Source organism: Nycticebus coucang, chromosome 6 (genome assembly GCF_027406575.1).
Source record: "Nycticebus coucang isolate mNycCou1 chromosome 6, mNycCou1.pri, whole genome shotgun sequence".
In the NCBI taxonomy this organism is placed as follows: Eukaryota; Metazoa; Chordata; class Mammalia; order Primates; family Lorisidae; genus Nycticebus; species Nycticebus coucang.
This window is the reverse complement of record NC_069785.1, coordinates 23,412,001-23,431,039: the sequence shown is the minus strand read 5'-3', so window position 1 is coordinate 23,431,039 and position 19,039 is coordinate 23,412,001. Positions and strand designations below refer to the sequence as shown.

General features: G+C 39.5%; 1 protein-coding gene and 1 non-coding gene across 5 annotated transcripts in view; one reads left to right on the top strand and one right to left on the bottom strand.

Annotated features, from left to right (window-relative positions):
- The window catches only part of HEATR5A (HEAT repeat containing 5A), a 143,591-nt gene that overhangs the window by 37,602 nt on the left and 86,950 nt on the right, over positions 1–19,039 (bottom strand). For all 4 annotated transcript variants that reach the window (XR_008380734.1, XM_053594901.1, XM_053594903.1 and 1 more), the window contains exons 20-24: positions 17,999–18,188; positions 16,325–16,494; positions 10,071–10,209; positions 5,334–5,513; positions 1,410–1,649 (exon numbers count right to left, since the gene is read on the bottom strand). Coding sequence is in view for 3 of the 4 variants with exons in the window: in XM_053594901.1 (XP_053450876.1) it covers positions 1,410–1,649; positions 5,334–5,513; positions 10,071–10,209; positions 16,325–16,494; positions 17,999–18,188 (919 nt within the window). In the remaining variant the exon portion in view is untranslated. The remainder of the gene's footprint in view (positions 1–1,409; positions 1,650–5,333; positions 5,514–10,070; positions 10,210–16,324; positions 16,495–17,998; positions 18,189–19,039) is intronic.
- LOC128589402 (U6 spliceosomal RNA) lies at positions 14,384–14,487 on the top strand. The gene has a single exon (XR_008380992.1). It is a non-coding gene; the product is annotated as a U6 spliceosomal RNA (small nuclear RNA).

Sequence of the window (19,039 nt, the reverse complement as noted above, 5' to 3'; positions counted from 1 at the left end):
TACTAGCAATTCTGGTGGAATTCTCATGTGAAACCAAAAAACAAGAAAAATATACTAGCATTATAGCTTACATAAATATAATCACATTTCATAACCGATTTGGAAAAAAGACAATTTTTAGTTTCCTTTTAAAAATTAATAATAGGCTTGGTGTCTTAGCTCAGTGGCTAGGGCACCAGCCACATACACCAGAACTGGCAAGTTCAAATCCAGCCTGGGCCTGCCAAACAACAATGACAACTACTACCAAAAAACAACTGGGCATCATGGGAGGTACCTGTAGTTCCACTACTTGGGAGGCTGAGGCAAGAAAATCGCTTAAACCCAAGAGTTTGAGGTTGCTGTGAGCTGCGGATGCCATGGCATTCTTCCAAGGGTAACATAGTGAGACTCTGTCTCAAAATAAATAAATAAATAAATAAATAAAAATAAAATAAAAATAAAGCTCGGTGCCGGTGGCTCAAGTGGCTAAGGTGCCAGCCACATACACCTGAGCTGGCAGATTGGAATCTAGCCTAGGCCCCCCACCAAACAACAATGGTGGCTGCAACAAAAAATAGCTGGTGTTGTTGTGGGTGCCTGTAGTCCCAGCTACTTGGGAGGCAGAGGCAGGAAAATCGCTTGAGCTCAGGAGTTGGAGGTTGCTGTGAGCTGTGCTGCCATAGAACTCTACCCAGGGTGACAGCTTGAGGCTCTGTCTCAAAAAATAAACAAATAAATAAATAAATAAAATAAAAATTAATAATAAAGGGTGGTGCTTATAGCTCAAGCAGCTAAGGCACCACCCACATACACCAGAGCAGGCAGGTTCTAATCTGGCCTGGGCCTACCAAACAATGACAACTACAACCAAAAAATAGCTGGGTGTTGTGTTGGCACCTGTAGTCCCAGCTACTCAGGAGGCTGAAGCAAGCGAAATCACTTAAGTCCAGGATTTTGAGATTGCTGTGAGATGTGACATCACGGCACTCTACCCATGGTGATAGCTTGAGGCTCTGTCTCAAAACAAAACAAACAAAATAAAACAAGCAAACAAACAAAAAAAACCCCCAAAAATTAATAATAGAGGGTGGCACCTGTAGGTCAGTGGGTAGGGCCCTGGCCACATACACCAGAGGCTGTCGGGTTGGAACCCAGCCTGGGCCAGCTAAAACAACAATGACAACTGTAACAAAAAATAGCCGGGCATTGCGGCGGGTGCCTGTAGTTCCAGCTACTTTGGAGGCTGAGGCAAGAGAATCTCTTGAGCCCAGGAGTTTGAGGTTGCTGTGAGCTGTGATGCCACAGCACTCTACCCAGGGTGACAGGTTGAGACTGTCTCAAAAAAAAAAAAAAAATTAATAATAAAACTATAAGCAGACAGCATTGCTATATATATCAACTAATTTTTCCATTACTATGCCACTTACTTCTTGAATTCCTTTTTTTCATATCTTGTGCTAAAGCAAAGTCAAAATGGGCAATGTTTGCGTTCTCACACTGGTTAATTATCCTGCAGACACATTCAGCAGCGAAAACTCTAGTGGCCCATCGGGGATTGGTAAAAGGATGGGATTTTTCATCATTTCGGGCTGTTAGGACTGAGGCATCATCTCCTTTATCTCCTTCTTCCTCTTGCATTGTATCCACACAAATTACAGTTGAAAAATCTTTACATCGAGGGAGAACATAGGTAATTATAATCAACTGGGAGATATATTTACAAAAGAACATAAAAATGACTTCAAATTCAGACTAGAATTACTATTGTTCAATTGTACATCTTTTTGGTAACATCAAATAATTAGGTATAATAACTACGAATGACAGTGTTGTCTAAAGGAAATACTAGTAGAGCTATTTATTCCAGGTCAAAATGACAAAATTGTTAAATTATATTTAAAGTAAAAACCAAACACAGTACTAGATACTGGAAGAATTATTATGGAAGAAGCTCAAAATTGTCTAGTAGGGAATACATGTGGGGTGCAATGGTGATGTTCTTTGAATACTGGGGCCTTGAATGGATTTTTAAGGAGGTCTCTGAACTCACTGAAACTGTGTGAAAATATTCTTCTTAGGATAGACTCACTGCTGTTATAATAGCCTCAAAATTGTGCTGATGGCTAGAGTCACTGGCTAATGAATTATTTATTATTTTCTGTTAACTCATTATTTAAACTTATAGGCCAGGTGTGGTGGCTCAGGGCTATAATCCTAGTACTCTGAGAGGCCGAGGTGGGTGGGTTGCCTGAGCTCACAGGTTTAAGACCAGGCTGAGCCAGAGCAAGACCCATCTCTAAAAATAGCTGGGGGTTGTGGTAGGGGCTTATAGAGAATCATTTGAACCTAAGAGTTAGAGGTTGCTGTGAGCTATGACACTACAGCACTCTACCAAGTGTGACAAAGTGAGACTCTCTCAAAAAAAAAGGTAAACTTATAAATTGCTTAACTCAATTTACAACACTATAAAACAAGCCAATTTTCTTTTCTCTTTTTTTTAAACTCCTACCCAAGATAGTACTTCAAGCTTTTCTTATGTTATCTTGTATGTCAATGTTTTTTTTTTGTGTGTGTTATTATGATAGCAAAGATATTATGGCAAAGCCCTGTCTTATGACTATGAAGTCAACACAGCCTGGAAGATGTTTTCCTAACAAGAAGGGATAGAATAGAGCCAAACCACAGAGGATAAACAATTAATAGTGAGGCTCGGTGCCCGTAGCACAGTGGTTACGGTGCCAGGTTCAAACCTGGCCCGGGCCAGCTAAACAACGACAATTGCAACAAAAAATAGCTGGACATTGTGGAGGGTGCCTGTAGTCCCAGCTACTTGGGAGGCTGAGGCAAATAAATTGCTTAAGCCCAAGAGTTTGAGGTTGCTGTGAGCTGATTACCGAGGGCAACATAGGTAGACTCAAAGAAAAAAAAATAATGTTGAAATAAAATTGAGCAAGTAGAGTGTATGACTTGAATTTTCAAAAACATGGGTGACAGGCTGGGTGCCCTGGCTCATGCCTGCAATCCTAGTACTCTGGGAGGCCAAGGCAGGTGGATTGCCTTAGCTCACTGGTTAGAGACCAGCCTGAGCCAGAGCAAGACCTTCTCTCTAAAAATAGCCGGGCAGGCTGGGCATGGTGGCTCACACTTGTAATCCTAGCACTCTGGGAGGCCGAGGTGGGTGGAATGCTTGAGCTCATGAGTCAAAGACCATCCTGAGCAAAAGTGAGACCCCGGTCTCTACTAAAAATAGAAAAATTGAGCCATGAGGATTGTTTGAGTCCAGTTGGGGGTTGCTGTGAGCTTTGAGACTCTGTCTCAAAAAAAAGAAAAAGTAAACAAATAAAAATAAAAATAGCCCTGTGTTATGAAGGTGCCTGTAGTTCTAGCTACTTGGAAGGCTGAGGCAAGAGAATTGCTCAAGCCAGGAGTTTAAGGTTGTGGTGAGCTATGACGCTAAGACACTCTACGGAGGGTGACAAAGTGATACTTTGTCTAAAAAAGAAAAAAAAAAAAAAAGAAAAAAGTGGGTGAGACACCAGAAAATGTAATCAATCTATCTATGCACATATACATTTTCTTTTTATTTTTTTGAGACAGAGCCACAAGCTGTCACCCTGGCTAGAGTGCCATGGCATCATAGTTCACAGCAACCTCCAACTCCTGGGCTCAAGCAATTCTCCCGCCTCAGCCTCCCAAATAGCTGGGACTACCAGTGCCCACTACAACACCCAGCTATTTTTTGGTTGCAGCTGTCATTTTTGTTTGGTGGGCCCAGGCTGGATTCGAACCCACCATTCAGGTGTATGTGGCTGGTGCCTTAGCTGCTTGAGCCATAGGCGCTGAGCCTATACATTTTCTTTTAAAGGACAAGTCTTTGTAAGTTCTTAAGTAGTGGGGACAGACAGAGCATTAAAGAAAGAAAACAGGGCAGTGCCTGTAGCTCAGTGGGTAGGGCGCCAGCTCCATATACCGAGGGTGGCAGGTTTGAACCCAGCCCCGGCCAAACTGCAACAAAAAAGAAATAGCTGGGCGTTGTGGTGGGCGCCGATAGTCCCAGCTACTCAGGAGGCTGAGGCAGAAGAATGGCCTAAGCCCAGTGTGTGAGACAGGAGTTGGAGGTTGCTGTGAGCTGTGTGACACCACGACACTCTCCCAAGGGCAATAAAGTGAGACTCTGTCTCTACCAAAAAAAAAAAAAAAATCAGGGGCAGCACCTGTACCAAGGGTGGCAGGTTCAAACCCGGCCCCAGCCAAACTGCAACAAAAAATAGCTGAGCGTTGTGGTGGGCGTCTGTAGTCCCAGCTACTCGGGAGGCTGAGGCAAGAGAATCGCCTAAGCCCAGGAGCTGGAGGTTGCTGTGAGCTGTGTGACGCCACGACACTCTACCTAGGGCCATAAAGTGAGACTCTGTCTCTACTAACAAAACAAAACAAAACAGGTGGTGCATAACGGTCGAAAAAACCGGTATAAATCATTTCAAGAGAAGAAGACCAATAAGCATCAAGGCACACAGAGGAGTATATGAAATATTCAAGGAAACACACGATGCATTTTCCTTTTACATAATTCAAGTAGAGAGCTACTATAATACGTGGTGAAAAGCTCACTGATTTTAAAGTTACCTAGGCTTAGGACTGAATTTATCTGCGTATGTCTTTGGGCAAATTACTTATCTCTCTAAGCCTGCTTTTTCTTCTGTAAAATGGAATAATGCTGCCTATTCATAGGATAAATTACTAGGATTAAATCAGGTAAGTTATGTACAGTTCTTAGACCAGAAACGGTTTCTATTTTCTTCCTTCCTCTCACTTATTTTTTTCTCTTACTCCAAGGATGCAAATTTTAGAGATTTGAATCAAATTTTTCAATAAAAATTACCTTGTATTAGATAAGACGGGGTGATAACACTATTTTCTTATACTGTTTGAAGTATAGTATTTGGAGAAAGTGGCTTGCTCAAAATGTTTAACTATGGTGAGTTCTGTTATATTCATTTGAAGCAATCCTTCAAATATTTATTTTATTTTATGTATAAAAAGAAATGATGGGACCAATTAGGTCATACCTTTTACAGCATAAATAACAACTCTACTTCTTAATTTGTTTTATACAGGAAAGTAATCTAAAAGCATCAAAAGAAATAAAGTAGGCTCAAGTGTTGAATTTATATCATTCAAATTAAAAAGAATTAGGAAACACCAGAACTGGAATCTTCATTTAAGGAAAGCAACAATCAGACAATCAGGATCCAAATACTCAGACAGGAACTGATGACTTCTCAGTGGCACACAATTTTATACAGCATTTACTTTCAACTTCATTATATCAATTGATAATCACCAGTACTTACCAGCTGATGCAGCAAGTACGTCTTTACAAAGCTTTAACCAAAGGGAGAGTTTTTCCACTGCCATAGATGTTAGCATGTGATTTAAAGTCTCTTTGATATCATGGCATAGTATGTGATCTGTCTCTTTGTCTAGTAAGGTCAATAATGCCCCTTCAAGTCCAAATTCTCTGATGTTAGCATCTGACAAGAAGAAAATCAATGCTCTTGAAAATACAGAAAATAAAACTACCATATGAGAAGCACACACATTCAGTTGTTAAATCTTTAAGATTAATCTTAAAGAACTAGCCCAAATATACTGTGCCTTAATCTAATGAGGTCTATTTTGGTTCACATTTAAGTTTGGGTTTATTTATAAACTGTATAGCTATGTTTTATGTAATATCATTGGCAGGTTAAGTCTTTATTAAAGACTTTGTAATTTAAGTCTTTATTAAAGAGTTATTAATATAATTTCTTTTTTTTTTTTTTTGTAGAGACAGAGTCTCACTTTATGGCCCTCGGTAGAGTGCCGTGGCCTCACACAGCTCACAGCAACCTCCAACTCCTGGGCCTAAGCGATTCTCTTGCCTCAGCCTCCCAAGTAGCTGGGACTACAGGCGCCTGCCACAACGCCCGGCTATTTTTTGGTTGCAGTTTGGCCGGGGCCGGGTTTGAACCCGCCACCCTCAGTATATGGGGCCAGCGCCTTACCGACTGAGCCACAGGCGCCGCCCAATATAATTTCTTAATAACGTAAAAATTTTTACTTGATTAATGCTCAATACTTATAAGTTTTATCCAGTATTTCTTAGAATGCTTGTTTTATTTTCTCTCTAATTTTAAATAAATAACCGCACGGTGGTTACAGTGCCAGCCACATACACCAAGGATGGCAGGTTCAAATCTGGCCCAGAACAGCTAAACAACAATGACAACTGCAACAAAAAATAGCCAGGGGTAGTGGTGGGCGCCTGTGGTCCCAAGTACGTGGGAGGCTGAGGCAAGAGAATCACTTAAGGCCAAGGGTTTGAGGTTGCTGTGAGCTGTGATGCCACAGCACTCTACCAAGGGTGACATAGAGAAACTGTCTCAAAAAAAAAAAAAAAAAAAGCAGCAGCAGGGTTTGAGAGCATTTTGAGAGAATTTCTGATTTTGAGAGAGTAAAATGTTATCAACAACATCATATACTACAGAGAAATCTTTCAAATTGTTTGAAAGATTGTTCATGAAAGGAACAATCAATATAGCAAACACCACTGCATTTTTAAGAAACTTACCATTGTATTACAGTAGGCTACAGTATTTAGTGCAATAACATACTATACAATTTTGTATTTTGTTGTCCCTGCCACATTAAAAAAAAAAAAGAAAAAAAATTAACTGCCATAGTCAGCCTGAGCAAGCCAGCCTGCTTCAATGTTGAGGCAAGACTCTACCAGCAAAAAGATTATAATTAGTTCAAGGCTAAGATGATTATCAGCATTATTTAGCAATAAAGTTTTTTTTTTTTTTGTAGAGACAGAGTCTCACTGTACCGCCCTCAGGTAGAGTGCTGTGGCGTCACACGGCTCACGGCAACCTCTTAACTCTTGGGCTTACGTGATTCTCTTGCCTCAGCCTCCCGAGCAGCTGGGACTACAGGTGCCCGCCACAACGCCCGGCTATTTTTTGGTTGCAGTTTGGCCGGGGCTGGGTTTGAACCCGCCACCCTCAGCATATGGGGCTGGCGCCCTACTCACTGAGCCACAGGCGCCGCCCAGCAATAAAGTTTTTTTTAAAGGCTCAGTGCCTGTAGCACAGTTGTTACCAAGCCAGCCACATACACCAAGGGTAGTGGGTTCGAATCTGGCCCTGGGCAAGTAAACAATTGTAACTAAAAAATAGCTGGGCATTGTGGCAGCACCTATAGTCCCACCTACTTGGGAGGCTGAAGCAAGAGAATCACTTAAGCCCAAGAGTTGGAGGTTGCTATGAGCTATGACGCCACGGTACTCCACCAACAGTGACATAGTGGGACTCTGTCTCAAAAAAAAAAAAAAAAAAAAAAATTTTTTTTTAAAAATATGTCTCGATCTGTTGCCCCACCTAGAGTGTAGTGGTGCCATCATTAAAGCTCACTGAAACATCAAACACCTGAGCTCACATAATCCTCCTTCCTCAGGCTCCTGAATAATTGGGACTACAAACGTGCACTGCCATGACCAGCTAAGTTTTCCATTTTTTGTAGAGATGGTGTTTTGCTCTTCTCAGGCTGATTTCAAATTCCTGACCTTATGAGATCCTCCTGTCTTGTCTCCCAAGGGGCTAGGATTATAGCCATGACTCAATGCACTTGTCCTATAGTTTTTTTAAATTAAGGTATATACATTATTTTTTAAGATATAATACTAGCATTATAGTGTAAACATAACTTTTATGTGCAATAAAAAACAAAAAAATTCATGAGACTAGCTTTATTGAGGTGGTTTGGAATTGAAAGTATGTTATCTCCTAGGTAAAAGGTTACAGAGCTAAAGATGAAAGATTATTCCAAGGTGCGAGACAAGAGGAAAATGGAGGCCCAGTTTGTACAATTAAAATGGCTTTATTGGCTGTCACTGTGGTTCAGTGGGTAGGGCGCTGGCCCCATATACTGAGGGTGGCAGGTTTGAACCCGGCCCCAGCCAGCTAAAACAGCAGTGACAACTGCAACAAAAATAACCGGGTGTTGTGGCGGGGGCCTGTAGTCCCAGCTACTTGGGAGGCTGAGGCAAGAGAATCTCTTAAGGCTTAAGCCTTAAGTCCAAGAGTTGGAGGTTGCTGTGAGCTGTGATGTCACAACACTGTACCAAGGATGACAGAGTAAGACTCTACCTCAAAAAAAAAAAAAGAAAAAAAAAAAAGGCTTTATCCCACCTGGGTGCAGGTGGGGTAAGATTTCCAAAAGGGTCAGAAAGAAATCCACATGTGGGTAATGGTGAACAGGGGTCTTACAGGTCAGGAAGGTAGGGGTTGGGACATTCCCTTTCCTGGGTTGGACATCTGGTGGGGAAGGGTAAGAGGTTGACCCATTCCCCTTTCTTAGGTGGGACATCTGGGTGGGAGAGGGTGGGGGGTTGATTCTTGAAGTCGGGTCCACCCTATTTGGGTGGGGTTTGATCCTATCATTAGGTATGTCTGTCTAGCAATCCAGCTATGCTAATTAATCCAAATTGAAGCAAAAGGTTGTTTTTTGGTTTTTTTTGGAGACAAGAGTCTTGCCCCAGGTTAGAGTGCTGTGGTATCAGCCTAGCTCACAGCAACCTCCAACTTCTGGGCTCAAGGCAGGATTCTCCTGCCTTAAGTACTAGAGTAGCTAGGACAACAAAATACAAAATTGTATAGTATGTTATTGTACTAAATACTGTAGCCTACTGTAATACAATGGTAAGTATTTGTGAATGTAAACATAGAAAACGTACAATAAAAATATGGTATTATAATCTTATGGGACTACCATTGTATATGTGGTCCATCATTTGACATCATCAAAATATTATTATGTGGTGTATGACTGTACTAACACGGGGATTACAAAAACATAGATTGCTGGGATATACTCCCAATTCTCATTTACTACATCCAAGATAGGGCCCAATAATTTGTATTTCTTTTCTTTTCTTTTTTTTTGAGATAGTCTCTTTTTTGTCGCCCTTGGTAGAGTGCCATGGCATCACAGCTCACAGCAACCTCCAACTCTTGGGCTTAAGTGATTCTCTTACCTCAGCTTCCCAAGTAGCTGGGACTACAGGCGCCTGCCACAATACCCAGCTTTTTTTTGTTGTTGTTGTTACAGTTGTCACTGCTGTTTTAGCTGGCTGGGGCCGAGTCTGAACCCGCCACTCTCGGTATATGGGGCTGGTGCCCTACCAACTGAGCCACAGGCACTACCCCAATAATTTGTATTTCTAACAAGTTCTTGGGTAAGGTGGACGTTGCTGGCTTAGAAATTTCAGTTTGAGAATCACTGCTGTAAACCAATAACATCACTGGTTAGAAGAACTGGTAGCAATGATTTCTTTTTTATTTTTTTTCACAGCAGCAAAATGTTTTTGGGAGTAATGATTTCTTTCTTTCTTTCTTTTTTTTTTTTGAGACAGAGTCTCATTATGTCGCCCTTGGTAGAGTGCCATGGCGTCACAGTTCACAGTTACCTCAAACTCTTGAACTCTTTGGCTTAAGTGATTTTCTTGTCTCAGTCTCCCAAGTAGCTGAGACTACAGGTGCCTGCCACAGTGCCTGGCTAAGAAGCAATGATTGCTTATAGCAAGTTTAAGACATACTATATATTAACGTTTAAATTTTGTTTTATGGGTGGGGCCTGTGGCTCAGTGAGTAGGATGCCAGCGCCATATACAAAGGATAGCAGGTTCGAACCCAGCCCCGGCCAAACTGCAACAAAAAAATAGCTGGGGGTTGTGGCGGATGCCTGTAGTCCCAGTGACTCGGGAGGCTGAGGCAAGAGAAATCGCCTAAGCCCAAGAGCTGGAGGTTACTGTGAGCTATGACGCTATGGCACTCTACTGAGGGTGACAGAGTGAGACTGTCTCTAAAAAAAATTTTTTTTTGTTTTAAAAACTCATGTACAGGGCTGTGCCTGTGGCTCAGAGGAGTAGGGCACCAGCCCCATATACCGGAGGTGGCAGGTTCAAACCCGGCCCTGGCCAAAAAAAAAGGAAAAAATTTAAGATTAAGACAGTCATTTGATCTGGATATAATCCTGATGAAAAGAATTACCTGGGGTCAATTCCTGTCTTCTATCCTTAGCAAGCATAACAGCATGTTCTGAAACTTCAGCTGCTTCTCTCTGTACAAGCTGACGTAAGCAAGCCAGTACTGCTCTTCTCAGCAACAAGTAGGGGCTACAAAGATTCACCTGAAAAATAGCATTTGAGTAATGAAAGCACTAAAATTCTTGGTAACACTCAGTAAGTCTAAGAGATACTCACTGGATCCCCTCCTGATTACAATTTATTAAATACATATAAACTTCTTGCAACTACTCTAGTATGTAGTTCTGATTATCTAACTTAGAAGCAATTTAAGGAGTATTACTATACTAGATTATACACAATTCATGAACAAATCTAAGCAAAAGCCTTTTGATAGGAGACAGAATTTATACGAGTAAAAATAGTTTTGAGAGAGAAAAGAAATGCAATTGGAAGGATGTATTTGCAGTTTATAAATCTGTGTTCATGCAACTATATTATAATGTTTACAATTCTCTAAGTAGAAAATTATATAAATCTATAAAGGCAATAGAGCATAGTGGTTAAAATGGAGGTTCTATAATCAAACCATCTCCATTTGCGTTCTAAATCCACCACTTACTAGCTGTGTGACTCTGGGCAAATTATTTAAATCCCTCTCTGTGTTAATATCTTTATCTGTAACACTATCACATCACATAGGGCTGTTGTGACATTAACACAAACTAAAATGCAGAGTGCTTACCACAGTACCTAGCAAACAGTAAATTCTCAATAAAAGTTATTTTTACTGTGAGTCTCTAACAATAGTATTTTATTCAGATGAGATATAGACTAAATAAAAGCATTTTCAAATAAGGGCAGAGTTTTATTCAGAAAACATACAATTTAAATCTCAATAGGTTTTGTCTAATTATGGCAAATAAGATTTGTGATATAACTCAAATGGTCAATTAAACAAATTGTCTCTGGATACAAATTCTTACTCCATGGTTTCCTAAGTGAAATGAAGTATAGAGATTTTAAATTTATTTTGTTCTAAATTTAAAAGTAAAGATCAGTTTGGTATGGTCTACAACAATAAATATGCATTTTACAATAGTGATTTTCAAAGTAAAATTTGAGAAATAATGGCATGAGATTTGGCATACGTGAAAAAAACAGGACTGAAGTAGGTGTGTTTATTGTAAAGAGCAGAGGTTAACTTTGGATAGGAAAAAAAACAGGTGGTAGGAGTTGGTTTTCAAATTAGAAGAAACAAGAGAGCTAAATTTTAAATTTTATCAGAAGCCAAAAAACATAAAGATTGTGAATATATCATCAGTAAAACAGATGGATAGGAATGGCTTCATAGGTATGTTCTACTATACCCTCAAGCTCTATCATAAACTCAAAAGTAGACAGAACTATAATTCACAGGAAAGTCTCAAGATAATATCACTCTCGTCATGTTTAGGAACTCTTTTGTTCCTGTTAGAAACTTGTACATAGGATTAACAGAGAAATTAAAACATAAGCTTACTCATGCCCAAGATTATTGCTGTATTTCAACAATAATCACAAAAAAACACACTCAAGAGGATTTAAAAGAAAAGTTAATAAATCTACTACTTATTTTAACTGGAGTTTTACAAGCATATAATACAAGGCAGGTGCAGCGTTTATTCAGGCTGTTGAAACAATCTTTTAGAAAAAGCATGCTTACAAGTACTCTTTATTTGTTTGGCAGGAAAAAGACTAAAAGCTGTCACACAAAGCAAAATGGGAGGCTTACTATCTCCATCTCATTCTCCAGCATTTATGTTGGGAAGAGGAATAGAGTGCTTTAAGGCAAACAATGCAAGCAAAATACAGAAATTAAATTAAACCATAACTATAATTCCTTTCTAAAATGAATATATTGAGTATTAAATGAAAATGATGCAAAACTCAGTGCAAGGAGTGAGTGCACCAGCTGGAGAAAGTTAGGAAGGATTTGTTTACATTGGTATTAAATAAACACCAGGTAACATGCTACACATACCGAACTTTGCATTAATGGTTAGCTTAAACAAAGAGATGCAGAGGAAAACAAACATCTACAACCAAAAACGACACAAAGAAACACCACTGCAAAACTGAAAAAAAAAAAAAAGTTATAAATCAAGGGTCGGGGACCTACCAACACAGAATTATCCAACAAGATCTCCTGCACAAAAACAAATGACAGACTGGTCATGACAAAACCAAAAGATAATTACTAGGATGACTCTGACAACAGTCAGCTAAGCATTAAAATATAAAATTGATTGTTATTCATATTGGCTTAGCTTCAGCTTAAACAATATGCCACACATACTTTACTTTCCAACTTAACAAAATAGGAGCTGAGCTAAGATCTTGAATATACTCAACTCAAGAATTCCAGGATATAAAGATATAAAATATAGTATAATTTCAAAATGTATATTTGAATAATTAAGTTTTTCTTTGGAATCTCTGGTTGCACCTCAGTATCCAAGTCAAGCAGGCATGCATGTGAGAGGAGAGATCTGGACTGCAGTCACAGAAACAGGTGTCCAGCAAGAGACAAAGTTAACAGTTTACCTCATCAGAAGTTAATGATAGATTTTTTTTTTTACTCTTAGAAGCCAAGTTTTAAAACTAAGAACACTGAGAATTGCTAGTGTAGCGAAGGCCGTGTTTAGAATGGAAGTTAAACAGCATGCAGTTAGAAGAAAATCCTTTCCAGTATGATTCTTGTCTAATGATGAAATGCAATTTTCTTGTTCCACAGAATATTTAAAAATATTAATATAATAAGCCCAATCTAATAAATTTAGAATTACTAACCAATATATTAAGACATGTAATTAACACACTAATGATAGCAATTTTTTTCTTTTTAGTGGTAGCAATTTTTGAATATATGTATTTTTTTCCTTTTTTTTTTTTTTTGAGACAGAGTCTCAAGCTGTCACCCTGGATAGAGTGCCGTGCTGTCACAGCTCACAGCAACCTCAAGCTCTTGGGCTTAAGTGATTCTTTTGCCTCAGCCTCCCAAGTAGCTGGGACCATAGGCATCCACCACAACGCCCAGCTATTTTTCTTATTGTAGTTGTCATTGTTGTTTAGCAGGCCCAGGCTGGGTTTGAACCCACCAGCCTCAGTGTATGTGGCTGACGCCCTACCCACTGAGCTATGGGCACTGCCATGAATATATTTTCATAATAAAAATCATTAAATATTAAATCATAATGATTAGATATTATATGTAACATGAATAAGATTTGTAACTGTTATTTTTAATTTTCTCACTCTGACTGCACCTGAAGAAAAAATCTGACAATAGTCTCTATTCTTCTTTATATGTAACCTTTTTTGACCCGGGGAAGGAAAAAAGCTAACAAGTCTGACAGAGCCTATTTACCATGAATTAGTGGTTAGTTTTCCTTTTCATTTTTCTTTTATTTTTGAGATAGAGTCTTAATTTGTCCCCCTCCGTAGGGTGCTGTGGTGTCACAGCTCACAGCAACCTCTAATTCCTGGGCTCAAGTGATTCTCTTGCCTCAGCCTCCCAAACAGCTGGGACTACAGGTGTACACCACATGCCCAGCTATTTTTAGAGATGGGGTTTCACTCTGGCTTAGGTTGGTCTCAAACCTGTAAGCTCAGGCAATCCACCCACCTCAGCCTCCCAGTGTACTAAGATTATATAGGCATGAGCAACCAGGCCTGGCCAGTTTTTCATTTTTCAATAAACTTTGACTAATAAATGAGTTAATGTATCAGTTAAAGAAGAAATTTGAAAAGGTATAACAGAAAATTTCTACTACAATTTAAGGAGAAAAAATGGCAGTATCACTATATTTAAATGGAGACTAAAAGTTAGACCAACTTGAGAAAGAGTGAAAATCTTTTTAATAATTGATTTCGGCAAGGGTCTTCAAAGATAAAAGAGTAATATTCGTGGCAGCGCCCGTAGCTCGGTGGGTAGGGTGCTGGCCACATACACCCAGGTTGGCAGGATTGAACCTGGCTGGGCCAGCTAAACAACTACAACCAAAAAATAGATAGGTGTTGTGGCAGGTGCATGTAGTCCCAGCTACTGGGGAGGCTGAGGCAAGAGACTCGCTTAAGCCGAAGAGTTTGAGGTTGCTGTGAGCTGTGATCCCACAGCACTTTACCCAGGGCACCATAGTGAGATGTTGTCTCCAAAACAACAACAACAAAAGGTAATATTCCTGGGCAAAATTCCTTGAATAGTATAAGTAAAAGCTTTTTCCTGTAAGTGCTATTTTCCCTAATGCAAAATTGACACCAAGATCTAAAAAATACAGGACCAGAAAAGTCAGTTCTGTGCTCGCTTTGGCAGCACATATACTAAAATTGGAACAACACAGAGATTAGCATGATCCCTGCACAAGGAGGACACACAAATTTGTGAAATGTTCTGTATTAAAAAAAAAGAAAGTCACATCTTCTTTTTAAAGTTTTATATGACTATAAGTATCAATAATTAATACAATGGTTAATATATGTTTAAGACACATGTCAAGACAAGAAAAGCAATTACCATTCTAAAATGCTAATTAAGTACCTGGGATAGTGCTTTTACATGCAGGACTTGGTATAATCCTGTTTTATAGACAAGGAAGCTGAGGCTGTTACAGGTTATGGGACTTCACTAAGGGCACATAGCTGGGCCTTCCCACAGCTAGGCTCTCCAGAGAGTTGAGATAAGATCTATCCACAAGGCAGGGCATGGTAGCTCGTACCTGTAATTCTAGCACTCTGGGAGGTTGAGGCGGGTAGACTACTTGAGCTCAGGAGTTCAAGACCAGCCTGAGCAAGAGTGAGACTCTGTCTCTAAAATAGCTGGACATTGTGGCAGGTGCCTGTAGTCCTAGCTACTCAGGAGGCAGAGGCAAGAAGATCACTTGAGCCCAAGAGTTCGAGGTTGCTGTGAGGTATGATGCTACGGCACTCTACCGAGGGGGACAAAGTGAGACTCTGTCTCCAAAAAAAAATTTTTTTAAAAGATCCGTTTATAAAATCTACAAAAGCAATAGGGAATAATGAACTAAGGGCTGAATAAGGAGCCCACAAACCTGGATTTCACACTTAAGAGTTAGCTACTGCTACCTAGATGTGTTACCTTGAACAAGGTAAATGACTGGTCTTCAGTTTATCTTATTGAGAAGATTTTGTTTGTTTGTTTTTTTACGACAGAGCCTCAAGCTGTCACCCTGAGTAGAGTGCTGTGACATCACAGCTCACAGCAACCTCCAACTCCCGGGCTCAAGTGATTCTCCTGCCTCCACCTCCCAAGTAGCTGGGACTACAGGAGCCCACCACAGTGCCTGGCTATTTTTTGGTTGCAGCCATCACTGTTGTTTGGTGGGCCCGGGCTAGATTTGAACCTGCCAGCTAAGGTGTATGTGGCTAGTGCCAAGCCAAGAAGATTCGTTTTAATAATGCAAACATCATTCTACTAAAGTAGGGATTATCTATGTGACAGATTTTTAAATTCTGAGCTTCTTTCAAACTCTGAAATGCTGTGCATTTTGCTTCGAGATTGAGAATAAAAGGTCTGTCAAAAATAATGATTCTCAACTGCCATTTTAATAATAGGAAGTGTGCTGTGAACATTGCAAGGGCAGAAAAAGTTGAAAAGCAGGTTGTCAAGTTATAATTCCAAATGCAATTCAGTTTTTGAGGCAAGTCTAGATAGATATTGTAGATGCTCAAGGTAAAACTTAAAACCAATGACAATTATGATTCACTTCACATCAGAACTTGTAGTTGATTGCCTTCACCTTTCCCATTCATTAAATACATTATTAGAACCCTAATGTTGATGTGAATGTTGCTAGAATGTTAAGGAAAGGTGTTATTTCTCCATCTAGGAGATGGAAACAATTTTGTAATCATTTAAAATAGAGGAAGAAGAAGAGGATGAAGAAGAAAAAGAAGAGAAAGACAGGTGACAACATAAATTTCTGCACGTCTACAACATTTATATAGTATCCGGGACATAATGAACACTGATATGTATTTACTGATTAATGAATCAATATTCCAAATATTAAGTTCAAAATTAATGGGAGAAAAATGATTATCAATATGTAAGCGATCTAAGAAGTGACTACATGAAAGGTGCCTCCCTCCTCAGATTCCAACTGAGGAAAAACAGCAATGTATATAACATACGATTTTGTATAGTATAGAGAATAACCAAAATGTGTACTAAGTTTCAAATAAAATAATCTAGAGATTCATTTATAATTTTATACTCACACAGAGGCAGCTAACCAGACTAGACAAGTTGACATGTCGCGGAGCAAACATATGAAGCTGCTGAAGGCAAGAGATGGCCTGTGCTTGAACAAGGCAGTTTGGGTTGTCTTGCATCACTGCACAGCCCAACAGACAGGAAGTCCTTAAGGTAGAAATTGAAGTACTATTACCTAAATTAAAAAGCAGAAAGCTTTTAATAATTGGCCTATAAAATCACTATTCTTTAAACATATATTATTGGGTTTTAAAATTTACTGCCAGTTTTAAACTTACAGATCTATAAAGAACAATTTCTACTAAAAAAGCAGAAATAATCTGGGTAACAGAGTTTAGATTACTTATTATTCATCTGAAAGTTTTACTACAACATAAATTATTAGGCAAAGAAGAATCTAAGACCATGCTGGGAATGGTGGATTGCCTGACCTCAGCAGTTTGAGAGCAGCCTGAGCAAGAGTGAGACCCTGTGTCTAAAACAACAGCTGGGTATTGTAGCAGGAACCTGTAGTTCCAACTACCAGGGAAGCTGAGGCAAGAGAATTGCTTTGAGCCCAAGAGTTTGAGGTTGCTGTGATCTACGACGTCACAGTACTCTACAGAGGACAACACAGTGAGACTCTGTTTCAAAAAAAAAGAATCTAAGACTGTCTGTAGGTTATATCAAATTTTCATAAAAAAGTGGAATTAGAGATTGCCAATAAACTTAGTCCTGCTTGTATTAATTAAGCATTACTTTCACAAACTATTATCATTCTGTGTGATTTGAATAGATCAGAGTAGCTGAGATTTCTCAGTGAGATTTCTCACTTATTTATTTCTTAAATAGACGGGAGCTCTTTATTCTACTTCATGTCTGTCATTTTAATAGTTAAAGAAAGCATCCTGGGCGGCGCCTGTGGCTCAAAGTGGTAGGGCGCCAGTCCCATATGCCGAAGGTGGCAGGTTCAAACCCAGCCCCGGCCAAAACCCACAAAAAAAAAAAAAAAAAAAAAAGAAAGCATCCTTAGGACCTATTTAATCTTTCTTCCTTTTTTTTTTTTTTGCAGTTTTTGGCCGGGGCCAGGTTTGAACCTGCCACCTCCGGTATACATGGGGCTGGCACTCTACTCCTTGAGCCATAGGCGCCACACTAATCTTTCTTCTTTTTTTTTGCTGTTTTTGGCCAGGACTGGACTTGAACTTGCCACCTCTGGGATATGGGGCTGGTGTCCGACTCCTTTGAGCCACAGGCACCGCCCCCTTTCTTCCTTTTTTTTTGAAACACAGTCTCACTCAGATGTCCCAGATAGTGCTGTAGTGTCATAGCTCACAGCAACCTCAAACTCCTAGGCTCAAGGAACCCTCTTGCCTCAGCTGCCCAAGTAGCTGGGACCACAAGCACCTGCCACCATGCCTGACCTAGTTTATGTACTTTAGTATTGATGGGGGTCTCCTCTTGCTTAGGCTGGTCTCGAACTCCTGAGCTCAAGCAATCCACCCACCTCGGCCTTCCAGAATGCTAGGATTACTGGCATGATCCACCACACCAGGCCTTATCTAATTCTTGTCTTTCCAATGTGAAGAGAAATCAGACTGAATGGCATTCATCCATTCATTTAACAAAACATACAGAATGGAATTCATCTTTATGTGTATACTTTTAACGCAAAACATCACAAAAGCAGCTGTGCACACCTTGTAGCTCTGGACCTAAGGTGGTAATAAGTGCATTCAGGCAGCGACCAAGACTTTGGTGAACTTCAGCATGAGTAGGAGGCACATTTAACAACAACCTTATAATAAGAGAAAGAGTAGGTTCCACATGCACATGATAGAGGGGGCCAGCAGAATCAGTTATCAATGATAGAGAATGTAATGCCCAGGTCTGTAAAGACAGAGAAAAATAATTAAAAATATTACAGTAGCATTAAAATTAAGACATATACAATACCTTAAATTCTGCTTTTGTTGAACAAAGTGATAAAGAAAAGTATGTATGTGCTACTACTAATTTGGAAAGAGAAATGGAGAACTTTAATAGTTAAAAAAAATCCTTCTTGGTCAGGTACAGCGGCTCACAGCTGTAATTTTAATACCCTATGGGGCTGAGGCAGAAGGATCGCTTAAGCTCATCACTTGAGTTTGTAGTGAGCTACGATGACGCTCATCACTTGAGTTTGTAGTGAGCTACGATGATGCCACAGCACACCACCCAGTGGCTAGATGCTGTCTCAAAAACAAACAAACAAACAAAAAAAGGTCTTCTCTTTAAATATCCACCTCATAAAACCAGAGGCAATCTGATAATATATTTAGAATAGTATATTTAGATATAGCTCAGTGCTAAGAATTCTAAGATAATATTCGGTACTTTAGATAACAGCTTAAATCAAATCTAGTTCGTCAAAAATTGTGTATTGCTTAATCTATAGTAAAGAATAAAAATTCAAGTTGTTAAAAGGATTCAACAAAATCTACAACTACATGCAATAATATGGACAAATCTCTTGAACTTAATGTTGAGTGAAGAAAGACAGATACAAAAAGAATAATAAAGTATAAAAGCAGCCAAAACTAATTTGTCCTGCTGCAAATTAGAATAGTAGTTATCTCTGGTGGGGCAGGTAGTGAACTAGAAGACATCATGAGTGAAGTGTCTAAGGCAGCGGTTCTCAACCTGTGCGTCTCACCCCTTTGTAACAATGAAAATACACTGCAATATTAGGAAGGTTAAGA